General features: G+C 33.9%; 2 protein-coding genes across 2 annotated transcripts; one reads left to right on the top strand and one right to left on the bottom strand.

Moving 5' to 3' along the window:
• The first annotated feature begins 7,611 nt into the window (after positions 1 to 7,611).
• On the top strand, positions 7,612 to 10,417 carry LOC111314107 (endoglucanase 17-like). Its single transcript, XM_022915141.2, has 8 exons — positions 7,612 to 7,926; positions 8,052 to 8,258; positions 8,401 to 8,601; positions 8,698 to 8,790; positions 8,895 to 9,056; positions 9,136 to 9,247; positions 9,343 to 9,506; positions 9,636 to 10,417. Exons 1-8 carry the CDS (start codon positions 7,666 to 7,668, stop codon positions 9,966 to 9,968), a joined length of 1,533 nt encoding a protein of 510 aa, XP_022770876.2. The 5' UTR covers positions 7,612 to 7,665; the 3' UTR covers positions 9,969 to 10,417.
• Positions 10,418 to 11,268: 851 nt separating this feature from the next.
• On the bottom strand, positions 11,269 to 17,026 carry LOC111314106 (sucrose synthase 2). The gene is made up of 15 exons (XM_022915139.2): positions 16,829 to 17,026; positions 16,556 to 16,688; positions 15,914 to 16,065; positions 15,585 to 15,777; positions 15,184 to 15,302; positions 14,837 to 15,053; positions 14,593 to 14,688; positions 14,321 to 14,494; positions 14,051 to 14,167; positions 13,759 to 13,925; positions 13,238 to 13,462; positions 12,257 to 12,578; positions 11,928 to 12,172; positions 11,707 to 11,845; positions 11,269 to 11,531 (listed from the first exon to the last, which is right to left on the bottom strand). Exons 1-15 carry the CDS (start codon positions 16,924 to 16,926, stop codon positions 11,499 to 11,501), a joined length of 2,430 nt encoding a protein of 809 aa, XP_022770874.2. The 5' UTR covers positions 16,927 to 17,026; the 3' UTR covers positions 11,269 to 11,498.
• Between the last annotated feature and the right edge of the window lie 336 nt (positions 17,027 to 17,362).

Genomic DNA, 17,362 nt, shown 5'->3' with positions numbered 1-17,362 from the left:
ATGAATGAATGAATATATGTTTGTGATTTATTCATTTATTTTTAGAGTTATTCGAATATGATTAGTATTTAATAAAAAATTTATTAATTATGTTTAAATTTGATTCGTTTAAATAATAAGATGTTTGCATTTATTTGTATTCAGTTCATTTAAACTAAATGAGTTTATTTGTGAAAATTAAATGAACATGTTCATGAATATATATAAATAAACATGTTTGATGATAATTTAAATAATCGTATTCAGTTAATTGAATAGAGTTATTTAATGTATTTTTTGAATAAAAATGCATTGAATAATCTCTTTTGCTTTTTATGAGAATATTATTTAAGGTATTTTTTGTCATAAAACATCTTAAATAATTTATTATAAAAAATTGAATTGAATTATTCAATATGTTTTTGGTCAAAAATGTATTGAATAATCTCATGTAATTTTTATGAATGGATTATTTTATGTATTTTTGACAAAAAAAGTCTTAAATAATTCCCTTTCATTTTTTTTAGACTTATTGAAGGTGTTTTAAGTCAGAAAATACATTGAATAATCTCTTATAAAAAATTTAAATGGAGTTATTCAAAGTATTTTTTAGCAAAAAACTCATTGAATAATCAATAAAAATTTATTCAATGCATTTTTTACCAGAAAACATATTGAATGATTCCTTACAAAAAATTGAATTAAGTTATTATAGGTGTTTCTGACCAATAACACTTTAAATAATTCTTTAAAAAAATGGAAGGAGATTACGCCTTAAATAATCTCTTACAAAAAATTAAATTAGGTTATTCAAGGTAACCTAAAAACTCCTTAAATAATCTATTATAAAAAATTGAATTGGACCTTGAATAATCCTTTACAAAAAATTGAATTGAGTTATTCAATGCATTTCTGGTCAATAATATCTTAAATAATCCCTTAAAAAATTGAGAGAGAAAACACTAAAGGAAAAGATCGAACCTATGATTTTAAGGTTAACAGTCTTATCCTCTAACCAATTGAATTATTCCAATGTTTTTATAATTGAAATGTATTATTTAAGGTATTGAATAATCTCCTTATCTTTTTTATTATTATTATTATTCAAGACATTTTTAGTCATAAAACGTTTTGAATAATCTTTTATAAAAAATTAAATTGAGTTATTCAAGTAGTATTTAGCCAAAAATGCCTTCAATAAAAATTGAAAAAGATTATTCAAGGTATTTTTAACCAGAAACACTTTCAATAACCTCTAAAAATGCCTTTGAAAAATTGAAATGGATTATTCAAGGTGTTTTTTTACTAGAAATACCTTTAATAACTCTATTCAATTTTTTGTAAATGATTATTAAAAGCATTTTTCATACCAAGCACCATAAATAAATCAAATTTTTTACCAGTAAAAACCTACAACTAACTTGCCTTCATTTTTAAACATGCTTTTCAAAATGGTAATAGCTATTTCATAATTTTTTAATCAAATCAAATTTGAAAATAACACTATTTTTTCCTCTAAAATCCTAAAATACCATAGTGAGAGATGCATTTTTTATTTCAGGACTTTGGGTATTGTTAAAAATTTATCAATTTTTTTTGAAATTAGATTACTTTGAATCAAATATTGAAATTAAAGACCCAATAATAAAATTTCGAAAAAAAAGTTTGGATTCTCTCAAATTAAATACCTCATTATTGTTATCAAACAAACGAACAATAAACGACTAATAAACAAATAAGTTTTAAATTAATTTTAAACGAATTTATTTGTAAATGTAAATAGACAAACAAATAATTGTTCGTATATGATTTATTTAATAAATAAAAATATAAATAATGTTTAAGATCATTTATTAAATTAAATAAATGAATATAAATTAAATATATTCATGAACGGTTTATCAAAAGTTTTATTTATTTACATCCCTAATTACTCATAAAATTATATATGTAGAACGGCTATTTCACCATTATCTCTTTTACAATGTAAATATACGTGTTCAAAACCAAATATAACGATGTTAAAACTAATTCAAGATGGAAATCACGTATCACATTTTATCGCCTAAATTGGATAGCTAGTGATGACATTAAGGAGTTTGTTTTGGTGAACCGTAAAACAAACGCCTGGCACCCTGGGCCACACGTTTCATCATTTAATTATCTATGACTCTTATTCCCAATGGTCTTAAGGTAAAATCCTTTCAGTTTCAGCCAACGTCGGTGATCTCAAGCGAGTACATAATGCTTGTAAAGTCGACCTTGAAAGTCCGTTTGACTTGAACCCAAAAGTTATTTGTCCACATGTCCATAGTTCTTTGCCCAAGTGGGCTTACGTTATTGACGTTGGAATTTGGGATTGGTTTTGCCAGCCGGGACGACTATCTTGTTGGGAAAAAAAAATGCTATAATACCCTAGCCAACACGCTCTAAAGATGTCAGTTTTCCAACGTATGTTTTGGATTGAATATTAATCAAAGTCAGGAAAAGTAATGTGGTGATTGGCCCATTGGCTGATTGGTTGATGGATTGACTAGATCAAAAACTAAACTGAAGCCGATTCTTCTTAGCATATTATATATATCATTGGCCAAGTCAGACAAGTAAGAACAAAGCATCCATGGACTTATGGCCTCACTTTGATTAAACATAGTTAAGTATCTAATTATAATATTATAATGAGCTGCAACATGTTTGCCACTTACTCATCATTATCCTATGAGACTTTATTTAATAATTTTAGTAATCATTAACCTAGCCTAATTACCAATCACTGGCATTTGTGAAGTTAATATAGATAAAGTATTCACTAGATTTGACAAGAATAAGCGTTGCAGACTGCAGAGACAACAAATTTTGCCCATTGGAAAAATGGAGTGTTATGGGAAAGTTGATGGCAAGTTGGGAACCGCATAACCAAGCAAGGCGTTCGAAGACTTCAAGAATTTTACAAGTTGCTTTTGCGTAAATCAAAGAAAGAAAATCGGATCGCAACTTGCATGCAAATACTTGTTGAAAATCCTCGGAGTTTGTGCAAAAACATGTGCTGCTGCTGCTGCTGAAACAATGAAGCTTCCCCCAAACTATATTTAGATTTTATCAATGTTTAGACTTGTTTTAAAATAAAGGCATCTTAGAATCGGAATTTCAACGTAATTTATTCATTTTATCATTTATTAAAAAGTAATATTTAATAAATTTAATATTTAAACTTTTTTTTCTTAAAAAAAAGTAAAGACATCTTAATTACTTCTAATAATTTAGGAAGCACATTATCCAAATAGGACAAAGGAAGTCTTAACTATCTAAAGATTAAAGAGAAATTAATAATGATATTTAGGAGGGAATTAGGACCAGTCAAGATCTTAAATCATTAACTCTTTATTTTTATTTTGAGGATCAATATATACCATTCAATCATTTTCTAATTATATAAGAAAAGTCGGTGTATTTGGAAATTTGAAAATTTGAAGGCCCAAACAAGCTGGCGGTGCTTAGTTTCACGGTAACAGGATTTCCCATATTGTACGTCGCGGTGGTTTGATTATCTGTAATTCTGCATTCAACCACACCGACTTTCTATTTCTCCTTACATTCTTTGCTTAATTTTATATGCATCTAACTAAACAGAGAACAGAGCTGGAAAGCTGACGCACAAAATAAAGTGATCAAATTCGTTCGGTAATGTCACTTTCTTTAGAGCCTTTTTTGTCCCTGGGTCTACTTTTTCAAAATTAAGTTTTAACCTTTACGTAATAGTTAAAAAAAAAGAATCTGTACTATTACTATATACGTTTTTAATCGTGAGAATGAGGAAGATTACTCAATCAATTGACAGCAATTTTGGAGTCTCATTCAATTAGTGACCCCACTTTATTCCTCCGATCATTTCATGAATCGCCAATGGTTCATAAATATTAGAGTCTTAGGTATTATTTAGATGATAGTAAAATTTATTATAGTGAGATTGAAAATAATAATATAAATTATAGTAATTATGATAAAAATAGTTATTATAATTGTGATTAAAAAAATTAATAAAAAATTTATACTTAATAGATTTTATTAAAATTAATATTTGAATTCAATTAATAGTATAGTAATTCAATCTTATTATATTAAAAATGTAATTGAATTCAAATAGACACTTAAACTACCACTGGACCAGAAAATAGAGCCAGAATATTACTGTCAGTATTAATTTCTCAGCACCCCACCGCAACCGGCTGGCCCTGATTTACCCTCAGTTGATCCATCTACATTAAACTTGAGAAACAAGAAGCAGGTGGTGACCATAAGGTGATTGGTCGTTTAGCTCTAATAGAAAATGTAGGAAGACATGCTCTTGGATTGATCCACCACAGAGTCCGAGATAATCACATCCTCCTCGGTAGCCTTAAATTCTACTGATACTCCCTTCTCTCTCCGTTTGAGTTGAAACTTGAAAGCTAAATGTACTTACCTCCCTTTTTTTTTTTAATTATTTTGTTTTTGTGTTGGTTTGATCAACCATCACATGCCAAATTGCTCTTCTACTAGAATTAATAAAAAAGCTTTAGTTTAGGAGATTTTGCTCTGTTTATAAATTGTTTGCAATTCATTCAAAAATTACGGTTATAGTTATATGCAAAATTTTATATCTAAATTCACCTACCAAAGAAGCGGTAGGGTGGGTTTAGTGATTACTACAGATTCTCGTAGTGAGTTTTAAAGGTGAAAGATTCCCGCCTTGTATTCAATTTTTATTGGGCATAACCCAACTAGATCCATTGGGCTTGTCTCTTCATATATATAATAACTTAACTCACGTTCCCACTTTCGTGAATGAGGCTCAACCTGCAGCCCAAATTCTCTCTGTCAACAATATATACAGATTTATATTTGATGTATTATGAATGAATCATGTAATAATTTTATGAAGTGTCCTTGTATGATATATCGATAATGTGTAATATCTATATGCTATATATTGATAATACATCAAATACAGACACTCTTCATATATATATATACATATTGATCGTATAATATACTGAACTTCTCAGAGTAGAAGAATTTGAACATGAAATCATCTGATTTATCCACTTGTCCCAAAGTTCTTTTAGGTCAAGAGTTTTCATAGAAAAGTGCCATTAATTTTTCATTAACTTGACAGCGGTCAGGACCGAGGATGAGTTGTGGTAAGGTATGGTCCCCAAACCCACATAGGATGCCCAAAGTGTTGAAAAAATGACTCCAATTCACTGCAAAGACCGGAAATCGCAGGATGCAAAACACTAGTAATTACTAACAGAAAATAATGAAACCACGGTCCATCACCCCAGACACGTAGAGCAGAGAGTTCAGAGAATAACAATCATGAGGCTGCGTGCTATCAGTTTCAAATTGCAATATGCAAGCTTTGCTGATCAGGTAAAGTGAAGAAGACTGAAGACTTGCTTTTTTAAAGAAAGAGCTTAGGAATTAGGAGGCTGACTAGCTGTTGCTTTGGTCCGGCCTTATTTTTCTTTAACTTTATTAGAATGTCATTGGTTGAGGAATTAGTGATTATAATCTCATATATACGCTCAGTGATTTTAGTTGGTTGAGTTTGATTTGAAGGCCCATGCACTGCAATGTAAGTCGAGATCCGTCTCATTCTCAGTTACTTGCATTGCCCTAATTCTTTCACATTTCATTTTCAACATTCTGTAATCAGAGTAATGTTTGTGTCAGCTTTCCACCGCAACTTATTAGCGTCTTCTTCGCTTTTATGAGAGACGGATAGAAGACGGGGACATGACTGCATGCTTTTGCATGTGGGCGGAATTTCAGAATAGCACATGCAAATATTGGGTCGAATTTTTTGCCCATTATATCTTTTTCTCACCAAAAGTTTTTCATTCTCTTTATTTTTCTCCGTCTTCCATTTATATTCATTTTGTTTATTTTATAGAAGCTTTAGTCACTTAGATTGAACTTTGAGAATAATTCCCATTGATCAAACTTAATTATGTCTCTTTGCTTTACTGGAACTTAATCCCATCAATTAAATACCTAATGTAGATGGGAGGGACATATGATAAGAGTTATGAATAATATATATTTTTTTATGTTTGAGAGAGTTAGAAATTGAACTCTATTTATATATCATTCTATCAATAAATTATATGATTGCTAACGATTATAATTATAAATAATCTTAATTTAAATATAAAAAGAAAAACTACAATATAGTAACTAATCCAAAAATTTATGTTAAGCGAACATTTAGAATAGTAATAATTCTTTGTTCACTAACATATACTCAATTTTATATACAGAAATTCGTAAATCATATTTATCTAAAATTTCACATTTTGATCTAAAATATTTCCCTTACTATAAAGTAGTTTTGTTTTACAAGATTATTTAGCAGGATAACATGGACTATCAGTGTTTCAATAATATAAATTGTAGGTCTCTGTCTGCTTTTTCAATTTCTTTTTCGTTGCTTTGCATCAAACACTTGCTGACCATTTTGCTTGGCAACATGACATGGGTCCTTTATGCTCCTCTCCACATAATTCATATAATTAAGGCAAACATCTTACAGAGCCTAGCCCCAACGCTTTTCTGATTGGCAGTGAATTAAGGGAATGCCCTCCTAAATAATGTTGCAGCGCATGTGGAATACAAAAAAGAAAAAAGATCCAATCTTTAAAAGAAATTTCCGAAAAAATAATAATTCGTTGCCACATGGAGAAACTCACTTTTGGATAGTATGATAGAGATTGATAGTACTATATATTTTTTATAATTGTAAGAGTCTGGCCTTTCATCATATTTTCTCATGATTTGTTAGATCCTTTACTTTTTTTTTAGAATTTAGAGTAAGCCCAATGCATATAGTCTTTGAATTACTGAAGGCATGAAATTGGAGCAATTTAAACAAATTTGGGAGAAGAGAAACAAGATTGTACGACCGAACATTTACAAATTGGTGGAAATTAATGTGAACGGTACAATAATCATATGTGTATTGGAGATGAGTACTAATATCACCTACTCGTTTCTACATTTTTTTTTTTTGAATTATAACTACAAGTCTACAATAGAACATTTCCTTTAGTTTTTATCTGCAAATTTAATCCAGTAAATAAGGTGAATAGAAATAATTGTTTTATACAACATGATTTCCGTTGTTTTCTTTAGAAACATTTTTTTTTCTTTTAGGCTTGTTGTTGGAAAGTATGGCAAAGATCTTCCTCAGTCCTGACATTAACACTATTGGACACTTTTCCTAGAACATATTAACTGAATACTAATTAATGTAACAAAAACAACTATCATGGGAATTTCTGTTATTAACACTCCCCTGCTTTACTGCGTGTTCTTATTTCTCGGGCAAGTGAAGATTGAATTAAAAAGGTTATCTACATTTCAATAAAGTAATGCTGAAAAACATTGGGGAAACGAGTAAAATTTATGAGCCAATGCCAGGCACCTGTTAGAGATTGTGGACTTTATTTATTGTTCTAACCTGTTGGGGCAAAAAAAAAAAAAAAAAAAAAAAAAGAGAGAAAAAAAATGTAGTGGTAACTTGTAACCAAGTAGGGAGGTAAGAGAGGCAACTTTTACTATATAAATAACAATGGGAGGTATTCGGCCCTCAGCTGCTTGTTGCAGGTTGGTTGTAGTTGGTTTACTTTGGTGTAGCCTAAAAGAATGGGTCCCTCTCTTTCCCCTTTGGCTTTGATATTCCTGCTAGCTTGTTTCGCTGGTTCTGTCTTTCAGGGTAATGGCTTTCCTTTCCATCACAGCAACCCTTTTCGCCACCATCACCCTCGCTTTACCAAGCACAACTACAGAGATGCTCTTACCAAATCAATAATCTTTTTTGAAGGCCAGAGGTCAGGGAGGCTTCCTTCTAACCAAAGGATTACTTGGAGGAGACACTCTGGCCTCTCAGATGGTGCAGCCATGCATGTAAATATACAAAAACATTCTCTCATTTCTCTTTTGCAAAGGCTATTGCTTTCACGTTTCCTCCGTTTCTTCTTCACATTGGGTTGTCATGTGAGCTCATTTAAGCGGGAAATTTGAAAATGCAGGTTGATTTGGTTGGAGGATACTATGATGCCGGGGACAATGTGAAGTTTGGGTTCCCCATGGCCTTCACCACCACCATGCTCTCATGGAGTGTAATTGAATTTGGTGGGTTGATGAAAGGAGAGTTACAAAATGCCAAACAAGCCATCCGTTGGGCTACTGATTACTTACTCAAAGCAACTGGACATCCAGACACCATTTATGTTCAGGTATTACCTTCTTTTCCCTGAACTTTTCAAAATTTCTGCTTTATTTTGCAAAGCATGTGCATGTTTTTTTTGTTTCACTGGCAAGGAAAATTCAAAAATAAAAAATCAGAGCTGCTAATATTAGCTCTGGGTTGTTCTGTAGGTTGGTGATGCAAACAAGGACCATTCTTGCTGGGAAAGACCAGAAGACATGGACACTCCAAGAAGTGTTTTCAAAATAGACAAAAACTCTCCTGGTTCTGATGTAGCAGCGGAAACTGCTGCTGCTCTTGCAGCTGCCTCTTTGGTCTTCAGAAGAAGTGACCCCACTTACTCCAAGCTTTTGGTTAGGAGGGCTATTAGGGTAAAATTTTTATTCTTACAAAACAAATTTGTAATTATCCCTGCTCTATTAAAAATTTCCTCTTAAATGAAAATGTGTGTTGTCTCTGAGCAATAGGTGTTTGAGTTTGCTGATAAGTACAGAGGACCCTATAGCAATGGACTGAAAAAAGTTGTATGCCCATTCTATTGCTCTTATTCTGGTTATCAGGTGCATTATCGTTCCTAAACTTTTACTATTCAAGAGTTGTTTGCAAGCGATAATGTGAGGATATTTCAATCTAATTTATTTCTCTGGCATTTTATTAATGTTAGGATGAACTGTTGTGGGGTGCCGCTTGGCTGCACAGAGCAACCAAGAACCCAACCTACCTAAATTACATTCAGGTCAATGGGCAGACTCTTGGAGCTGCAGAGTTTGACAACACATTTGGATGGGATAACAAGCATGTTGGGGCAAGAATTCTTCTTTCCAAGGTTCCATTTCCTTTCCCCTTCTTTCTACATGCTGCTTCTGTTCATACAATAAATGATTATTCTCGTCTTTGCATTTCAGGCATTTCTTGTTCAAAGACTGCAATCTCTCCATGATTACAAGGGCCACGCAGATAATTTCATTTGCTCGCTCATACCAGGGGCCCCATTCTCTTCAGCTCAATATACTCCAGGTTCCACTCCCACCTTTCCCTAACAAAATGTAAAATGTCAGACTTGTAAAACGGCTAGTTTTGATTTTTTTTCTGTTGTCTCTTGCTATAAACAGGTGGGCTCCTGTTTAAGATGAGTGATAGCAACATGCAGTACGTGACTTCTACTTCATTCCTGCTTCTAACCTATGCCAAGTACTTAACCTCTGCCCACCAGGTTGTTAACTGCGGTGGCACCAGGGTCACCCCAAAGAGGCTCCGAACCATTGCCAGGAAACAGGTGATTGCAATTTACAATATCAACATCACACAATTCACAGAATTTTCTGTTTGTTGTGATTCATTTTTACTTTTTGAGTTTTTTTTTTTTTATACAGTTAACTAAAGTTAGAAATGATTTTATTATCAGGTGGACTATCTGCTAGGGGACAACCCCTTGAAGATGTCCTACATGGTGGGATACGGTCCCCGGTACCCACAAAGGATACACCACAGGGGCTCATCTCTGCCGTCCGTTGCAAAGCACCCAGCCAAGATCCAATGCTCCGCAGGCTTTCTTTTCATGAATTCTCAATCGCCCAACCCTAACATTCTGGTGGGTGCAGTCATTGGTGGGCCAGACCAGCATGACAGGTTCCCAGATCAACGGTCAGATTATGAGCAGTCAGAACCAGCAACGTACATCAACGCACCCCTTGTAGGAGCGTTAGCTTACCTTGCTCATTCTTACGGTCAGCTTTAGGGGCCCTACTACTTCTATAGCTTCATCAGTAACTTTAACAGATTTAGGTGTTTGAAATGTCTTCTTTTTAATTATTTTAAAATGTTAAAAAGTTCTATTAATATTTCCTCCTCTGGGAAGTGCACGAAGCGTCAAGGCAAATAGGGTCGAGACCAAAGGCTCGAGCCCCAAACAGTGAAGGCTGAAGCACACTTGTCAAGAATGCAGTCTGGTGGGGGTTATTTATATATATTATTAGTGTTGAGTGTTAACAGCTTTTAGCTTTTGGTATGAGTGGATATGGCGCGCCAAGAACGGCGTTTTATTGTAATTGTAATGGTGGCAAGCTCAAGCCGTTACGGGGCTCTGGGCTCCAATTATAGGCCGTTATGGGGCTTTGCTTTTTTCTCTATATTTTTTTCATCTTGTTTTGGAATTTGTGATATGTCTACATGCGTTTAACATGCAAAGCACAATATTTTCCCTCCTCTCCGTGTGGCTTTAGCCTTTAGTAGGGCCAACATGTTCGCTGAGACCATTAAATGTGGGATTCCAACCAAGAAATAACAGACAACAACAACCGGAGGCTAGGTAGATTTTTCCCGTTGTAGCTTTAATGGGAAACGAGTTTTTGACCGTTGAAAAGGTGCGGTGAAGTTGAATGGAAAGAAGGCAGATCAGGAAAGAAAGATTTTGTTCGAACACGTGACATTGTTCCCGTAAATCGCGGTCAAACAAGCTGAGTTTTTCTCAGCTACTGTCAGGAGTAGCTTAGCGTGCTAGATGAACCACAGCCCCCTCCCCCCCCCACCCCAAAAATATATATATATAGTTGCAACTGGTTTGATGGTGGGCACGAAAATCCTAAACACATTCTCACTGTCGCCCATAAAGTGCTTCTAAAACAAAGATTGTTTTCGCAGGGTTCTTTTCCTTGGAATTCATTTTTTTAGTTTGGGCGTAAGTGGATAACAATAGTAAATTATGCATAAAACGATATCAAAAGGTACTGACCAACTTCTGTGACAGCTACTACTTAATACTCTTCCAAGTTCCAAATAAAACACCCCGTATCTTGCTTATTCACTACTACTACTACTACCACTTGAGAAGTCTTAAAGACAAATGCATTCAACATAATTTACTGTGAAAATGGGCTCTGGACATTTATCTTAGTCCTTTTTCTTTAATGTGTTCCATCTGTCCTACTATTTTATATTATATATATATATATTACATATATATGAGTAGCTCGAAACCTCCAAGGGTATTGTTAGTTGAAATACAAATCATCAAGACTTCTAGAGGCAGACCAAGCAAATACAGTAGAAATTATGTCATTTATTGACAACAGCTATGATACAAGATTTTACTCCCAAACAAGTCAAAAGTTCAATACAAAAGCTCCATAGGTAGGAGACCCAATACATATATATTCTTCGTCCTTGCGATCAACCAGAACCTTATTTATATATTGCATACTATCATTATCGTGCGAAGTAAATGTTGCTTGGGTTTACCTTGGTTTCTGGAGCAGCCAGGGATTAAGCTTTAATCATCAATGGCTAAAGGAACAGACTTTACCTGAAAAGAATCCAAAAATGCTTAAATTCTATACAGAAACGTTTAGTTGAAATTCAAACACAAAATTGAGCACCATTACAGTCTTTAAAAACATTCTAGGCATTTTAAGCAGATTAGAAATGGTGATGCCAACATCACTCCGATAATTCTAATGATGGATCAAAGTGTGCTTTACCAAATCACGAAACTTGAGGATATAGAACATTTCAAGATATCTTCGGGTCTCGCGCCTCTCAAGTTTTGAGACATACTTCCAGAAACTATACACTCCAGCCAGTGTCATCAGCCTTTCAGAATAAATTTTCCATGTATACCTACAATTTCAAAATCTTTGTTTCAGCTCCACATTAATGGTGGAGAGAATGGAAGTATAGATGTAAATTAGAAGAAACAAACCTTTCGTAAATTCTCTTAAGCCCTCCATCAGATATTTTAGTCCAGTAGCTTGGATCCTCCTTGCAACGTTGAAAGAAATCTGCCAGGAGTTCAGCAGTCTGATCAGGGTGATATGGATCAATATGGAACCCTGACATACCATGTTCAATAATCTCTGCAGGGCCACCATGGCATGTGGCAAATGTTGGAAGGCCACAAGTCATGGCTTCCACCACTGTAAGTCCAAAGGCTTCATAGAAGGCAGGCTGGAATAAATGAGAAAGGGTAAAGTTAATAGAAAGATCAAGTGGTTGTAACACAACAGAAGCATATCACCAAAGGGCACATACCTGTACAAAAATACCTTTTGTGTCAGCTATGTAGCGATAGAGCTCACCGTTGCGTGCTCGATTTGTTTGGGCTACTATCCAACGAAATTGACCATCCAATTGATACTCTTTCATTAGGCCATGCATCTTTTCAATTTCTTCTATCTCTTCTCTGTCTTTGGACTTCTTTACATCAATGTAACCAGCAACAATAACCAGGTTTGCTAATTCCCTCAGCTTGGTATTCTTACCATAGCACTCTACCAATCCAGTCATGTTTTTAACTCGATCCAGCCTTGCCATGGAAAAGATTATGGGCTTTGTCCGATCGCTCAATGTACCGCTACAAATTGAAGATGAAATTTGCATTACAAACTTAGCACACCAACAATATTTTATCATGACTTATGTTACAAAGTTTTGTAACAAGGCAAATTATCCTCAACTTTGTACTCATTACCTGAAAAATCTCACAATTGCATTCTATGTAGAAGCCTAATTTTCCACTCAATGCCAGCTATTAAGATTCTTGAAAGTAGATATCTTAAAAAGAAACTTCCTATTCTTGGCAACCCAAATTCTTGACCGCATTCAATAACTAGCAAAAACAAAAAAGGGAAGGAAAATTTAAAAGTGCTTAAGCAATTAGTTCAGTTTCCATGCAACTTAGTAATTTCACTTTACTTTTCTTCTCTTCTATCCTACACACAGAAGAAAACTAAGTTTGGGTTGGAAAACTGGTCAAATAACAGTCTTATTTGAGCAGCAATTTTACTGAAAGCAATTATTGTACATAAAATTGAAAATTTCCTGTCATTCTAGCATGCTATTGTAAAAGAAAATTGATTTGGCCTTGTTCTTTCCTCTAACAATCTAAAGAAACTGGTGATAATATTCATGGTAACATTATGGTAGAAGAAGCAGATCAAAATGCTATCAATTCAAAGATTATGCTCTTCAGACATACAATATAGGCACATAAAAAAGAATGAAGAAACTCACATGTGTTCATCATTCTGCCGAGGATCATACAACAACTCTTCTATCGAGCCATGAAGAGCCGTAAGTCTCTTTTCCTTGTCAGAATATGGGAAATAAATGCACATATCTGCCCCGGGAGAAACAATATTGAACTTTGGATCGAAAACATCAATGCCATGAACTACTCGATAGAGCCCTGGAAGAGTAAAGGCAGTGTGGCTCTCATACTGACCAACAGTGTTCTTCCTGAAGCAAAGAACATGCATGGTAAGGAATTGATAAAATGAAAAGGTATCACTTGGTTCATATCACATAAGCAACTATAGAGACTCCAATTCCAAAACAGTTATATATGTTTAAGCCCAGGGATCCATCTCCTTACTATAGGAAAGCAAGCTGAATTAAAGTTTATTAAGATAAACAGTACTCTTACAACATATTATGATAAAACAATAATATGACATGGCCATACTAAAACGAATGGTGCCAACTGTAATCCAGTAAATAAATAGAGTATTCCACAGTAAATGGAGAAAACTTACGTTCCTGCAATCTCTTGGTATGTGCTGGTGATAATAAAATCTGCATTATTCATGGCTATCAAGTCAGCAGTAAACTGACAAGAGAAGTGATATTTCTCGTCGAACTTTTTCCAATATATATCTGAATCTGGGTATTTTGTTTTCTCCAATGCATGTGCAATAGTGCACTGCAAAGAGTGTAAATTTAGACATGTAAAATTCAAGGGTTAGAAGATTTAATAACAATGCTTTCAGCAAAAGTAAAAACGAAAGAGTGGAGGGGCAAGGCAGTTGGGAGAGAGGAGAGACAAACCTGTGTAACACCCATTTTGTAAGCCAACAAAGACGCAACAAGGTTTCCATCACTGTAGTTTCCTATAATAAAATCTGGAATACCCTGCAACTCTGCTGCAATTTCACTTGCTACATCCTGATTACATATACAACAAGGAAAGCATGTTATGAAATAAGATTGCAGAAATACATCCTGAAATATGTTGTGCTTGTTGCAAAATCTTTAGCATTTTTCTCTTCAAAAAAATTCAAATGCTTTTTTACAATTGTAAAGTCAAAATGATTTTACCTCAGCAAAAGTCTCCAGATAAGGCCATACATCAAATCTTGATATCCATTTACGAAGAATTCCTTTTTCGGATCTAAATGGAACTCGCAGAATATGAGTATGTTCTGTCCCACTGACTCTTTCCAGCCGCTGATTGCAACTGGTTCCCTTTGCGTCAGGTATTAACCTGGTCACCTTGAACAACCAGGAAAAATATGTCAAATTTAAACAAGCAAAATATAAAAATTATAATAAGGAATACGCCAGTCTGGGCCAGATGTCAGTATACTTACAATAAGAATTCTGGGAGTAATATCAAGTCCTTGCCTCTGTATCCTAAGAAGCATTTCATTCTCTAAGGCACGCACTTGGTCCAAAATATAAACAACCTGCACATTACGTAGGAAAAATGGAAATTTTAAATGATGATATTTCCATTTAAGAAGCAGTCCTGCAATTGAAAGGAAGAACAAAGCTTCAACTCCTTGATGAACAAAAATCTGAATGCATTTCCATGCTTTCAGATTGACTACAAACCTGCCCACCAGTGTCAGGCAAACCTAACACATTTGCTTGCCCGAAGTATCCATGTGGAGACAGAATGACAACATTAAACACCATTGGTACTCTTCCAAGGAATGTCTCTAACGTAGAGGGATCAGGAGCCTGAAGGATGTCCAAGAGAAGATGCATCATCTCCAGGACATGTGCTGCAGTATCTCCCCAACCTCTCTCAAAACCCATTCCTTGCAATCTGCATTCATACAACAAGGAAAAACAGAGATATCAACAATTTTAGTGCTCTACCAGGATGCTGCTAGACTCCAATGTGTATGTATGTGTTTGAGTGTAATCCAAATAGAATGTATAAATAGAAACTCAACACATATTCAAACTCAGAATATGGTGCATCAGGTGGAAGCTTAGAAAGATGATCTTCAGCCTTAGCCAGAGCAGCTTGAAGTCGGGGTATGCTTAGTATCCTATCATTCAACATCAGTGCCTACATACAAACCATCAATAATTCATCTTGCTATAAGCTTTTCATTACAAAATAGATAATCCCACATATTCCTCTCCAAATCTGTTAATACCTCACCACATAAACCACAAGGCACACATTTTTCTTTTTTTAAAAACTAAAGGAACATAAGGCATGACTAGCGAAGTTGCAATTATGGTAAATGCCAGGGCTAACAGACAAGGATAATAGATGAGTAAGTAGGTAAAGAAATTAGTAAGGGTGAAAATTGTTTTGAAGGAAACCCCTTCTTCAAACACTTACATGTCCTTTATATTTGTGAGCTCTCAGGAAATTAAGTAATGGCTCCAAACAATCTTTGTTACGGAACATACTGGAAGAAAGGTGACGGTTGAGGAATTGAACACCGTTGCCAATAGATGACGAACGGTTGGGCCGCGGAAAGGATGCATTGAATGGCTCAAAATCAAGCTCAAGCACAAAACTTTTGCTATCCCTATGAAATGTGTAAAAATACAAAATCAATAATTAACAATGAAATGCTTGATGAGTTATGAGCTAGGACATAACAATATATTTTGACTTCAAAGAAACCATAAACATAAATTACAAACAACAGAAAATATGCTTACTCCCCATCTGCAAGTGCTTCTTTGAAGCGAAGATATTCCGAAACACTTAGTTGGTCCACGCTAAGGTCATGAACATTGACTCGTACGTATTCCCAAACACCAGGCCTTGGACGAACTGCTATAGCCACATATGGAGGAAGAACTATGGCCTCCTGTAGTCAAACAAAAAAGAAACCTAACAATTTTAGTATATCAAATACAATAACATACAATGCAAGGCCGGGCAGACTCCATTTGACTGAGATCAAACGCTTACCTAGTAAAAACGGTGAAAGTTATGCGTGAAGATTAAAGAGATTTACAAATAAAGTTCAATTTAGAAGTACTCCATTAAAGACGCATCAATCGAGGTAAGCAAAGAACAGAAAACACCACAGAAATTCAATTGTAAATTTAAGAAAAGAGAATAAAAAGCAATTAACAATTCAACTGCAACTAAATTGTATAAAAATAACTTACCCAAAAAAATTAAGCATTATAAAAATATTTTTAGTAAAAAATGAATTTTTTTACTGAATCATGAATTGCGGAGGAAAAATAAATAAATATCTAAACAGTGGTTTTTCCTTTTCAATATAAATGTTAAAAATATCTTTAAAAATAAAGATAAAAAAGATAGAAGTGGAGAGAGAGGAAAATAACCTGTGCAGATTTAAGGACTTCGCTGAAGGGACCATCGCTAAGCCTCTGCCGAGCTTGTTCGTCACCTATAATATTATCCAGCTCATCGATCAACGTATGCGGTTGCAATATTCCTTTTCCCTGGGCCACGTACCTTCAAATTCCACAACCCTAAACTTCAGTAACGTATTCCCTTTCCTTTCATCAGTTTTCTCAGAAATCAGACAGAGACACAAACTTTAAAAACCGAAAAGGAAACAAAGATATAAAGTGGAGAATTGTGGATGAGAGAACCTGGAGAGAAGAGAGACAAGCTCGTTACGATGAGCAGATAGCGTGTCCTCCACGCGCTCCCTCAAGCTTGGAATTCGACTGAGCTTAGGATTCGCCATGATCAAAGTTTCCGAAGCTCTGCTTTTACTAACGTTAAAAGTAAAGTTACTAATAAAAAGTGAATGAAAAAGAAAAGAACTGGAATTCTGATTTGTAAGTGAACTCTGAAGAAGTCGGGGCTGTTACATATATAGCTAAGCAAGGGGGTGAGAAACTTAGATAAAGTTTTTTTTATGTGAAATTGGTAAATTTTTTTTAAAATAATTACATAAAAATTTAAATTAAAAAAATTTATTATATAAATTAAGTGAATAAAATTTTAAAAAATTAATCAATTTTGATATATATATTTTTAAAATAAATATTTTTAATAAAATATTAATAAAATTTTTATTATTAAATAAATATAAATCAAATTTAAATTATATATAATTTTTAATTTTATATTAAATCTTATCAATTTATTGATTTTAATTTTTTATTAAATTATTTTTT

This window comes from Durio zibethinus, chromosome 23 (assembly GCF_047325235.1).
Source record: "Durio zibethinus cultivar Kanyao isolate XHJ-2024 chromosome 23, ASM4732523v1, whole genome shotgun sequence".
NCBI classification, from domain to species: domain Eukaryota; kingdom Viridiplantae; phylum Streptophyta; class Magnoliopsida; order Malvales; family Malvaceae; genus Durio; species Durio zibethinus.
Note: the sequence above shows the minus strand (reverse complement) of the source record. Positions and strands in the feature narration are given on the sequence as shown.

What these genes read in the sequence shown, in the direction of transcription:
- LOC111314107 (XM_022915141.2), top strand. Translation starts at nt 7,666, where the DNA reads ATGGGTCCCTCTCTTTCCCCTTTGGCTTTGATATTCCTGCTAGCTTGT. An exon ending in TGGTTAGGAGGGCTATTAGG is followed by an intron (nt 8,602 to 8,697) that starts GTAAAATTTTTA and finishes TCTGAGCAATAG; the next exon opens with GTGTTTGAGTTTGCTGATAA. An exon ending in GCTCTTATTCTGGTTATCAG is followed by an intron (nt 8,791 to 8,894) that starts GTGCATTATCGT and finishes TATTAATGTTAG; the next exon opens with GATGAACTGTTGTGGGGTGC.
- LOC111314106 (XM_022915139.2), bottom strand. Translation starts at nt 16,926, where the DNA reads ATGGCGAATCCTAAGCTCAGTCGAATTCCAAGCTTGAGGGAGCGCGTG. An exon ending in CTTGTCTCTCTTCTCTCCAG is followed by an intron (nt 16,689 to 16,828) that starts GTTCTCTCATCC and finishes TGGAATTTGAAG; the next exon opens with GTACGTGGCCCAGGGAAAAG. An exon ending in TTACTCCCAGAATTCTTATT is followed by an intron (nt 14,495 to 14,592) that starts GTAAGTATACTG and finishes TGGTTGTTCAAG; the next exon opens with GTGACCAGGTTAATACCTGA.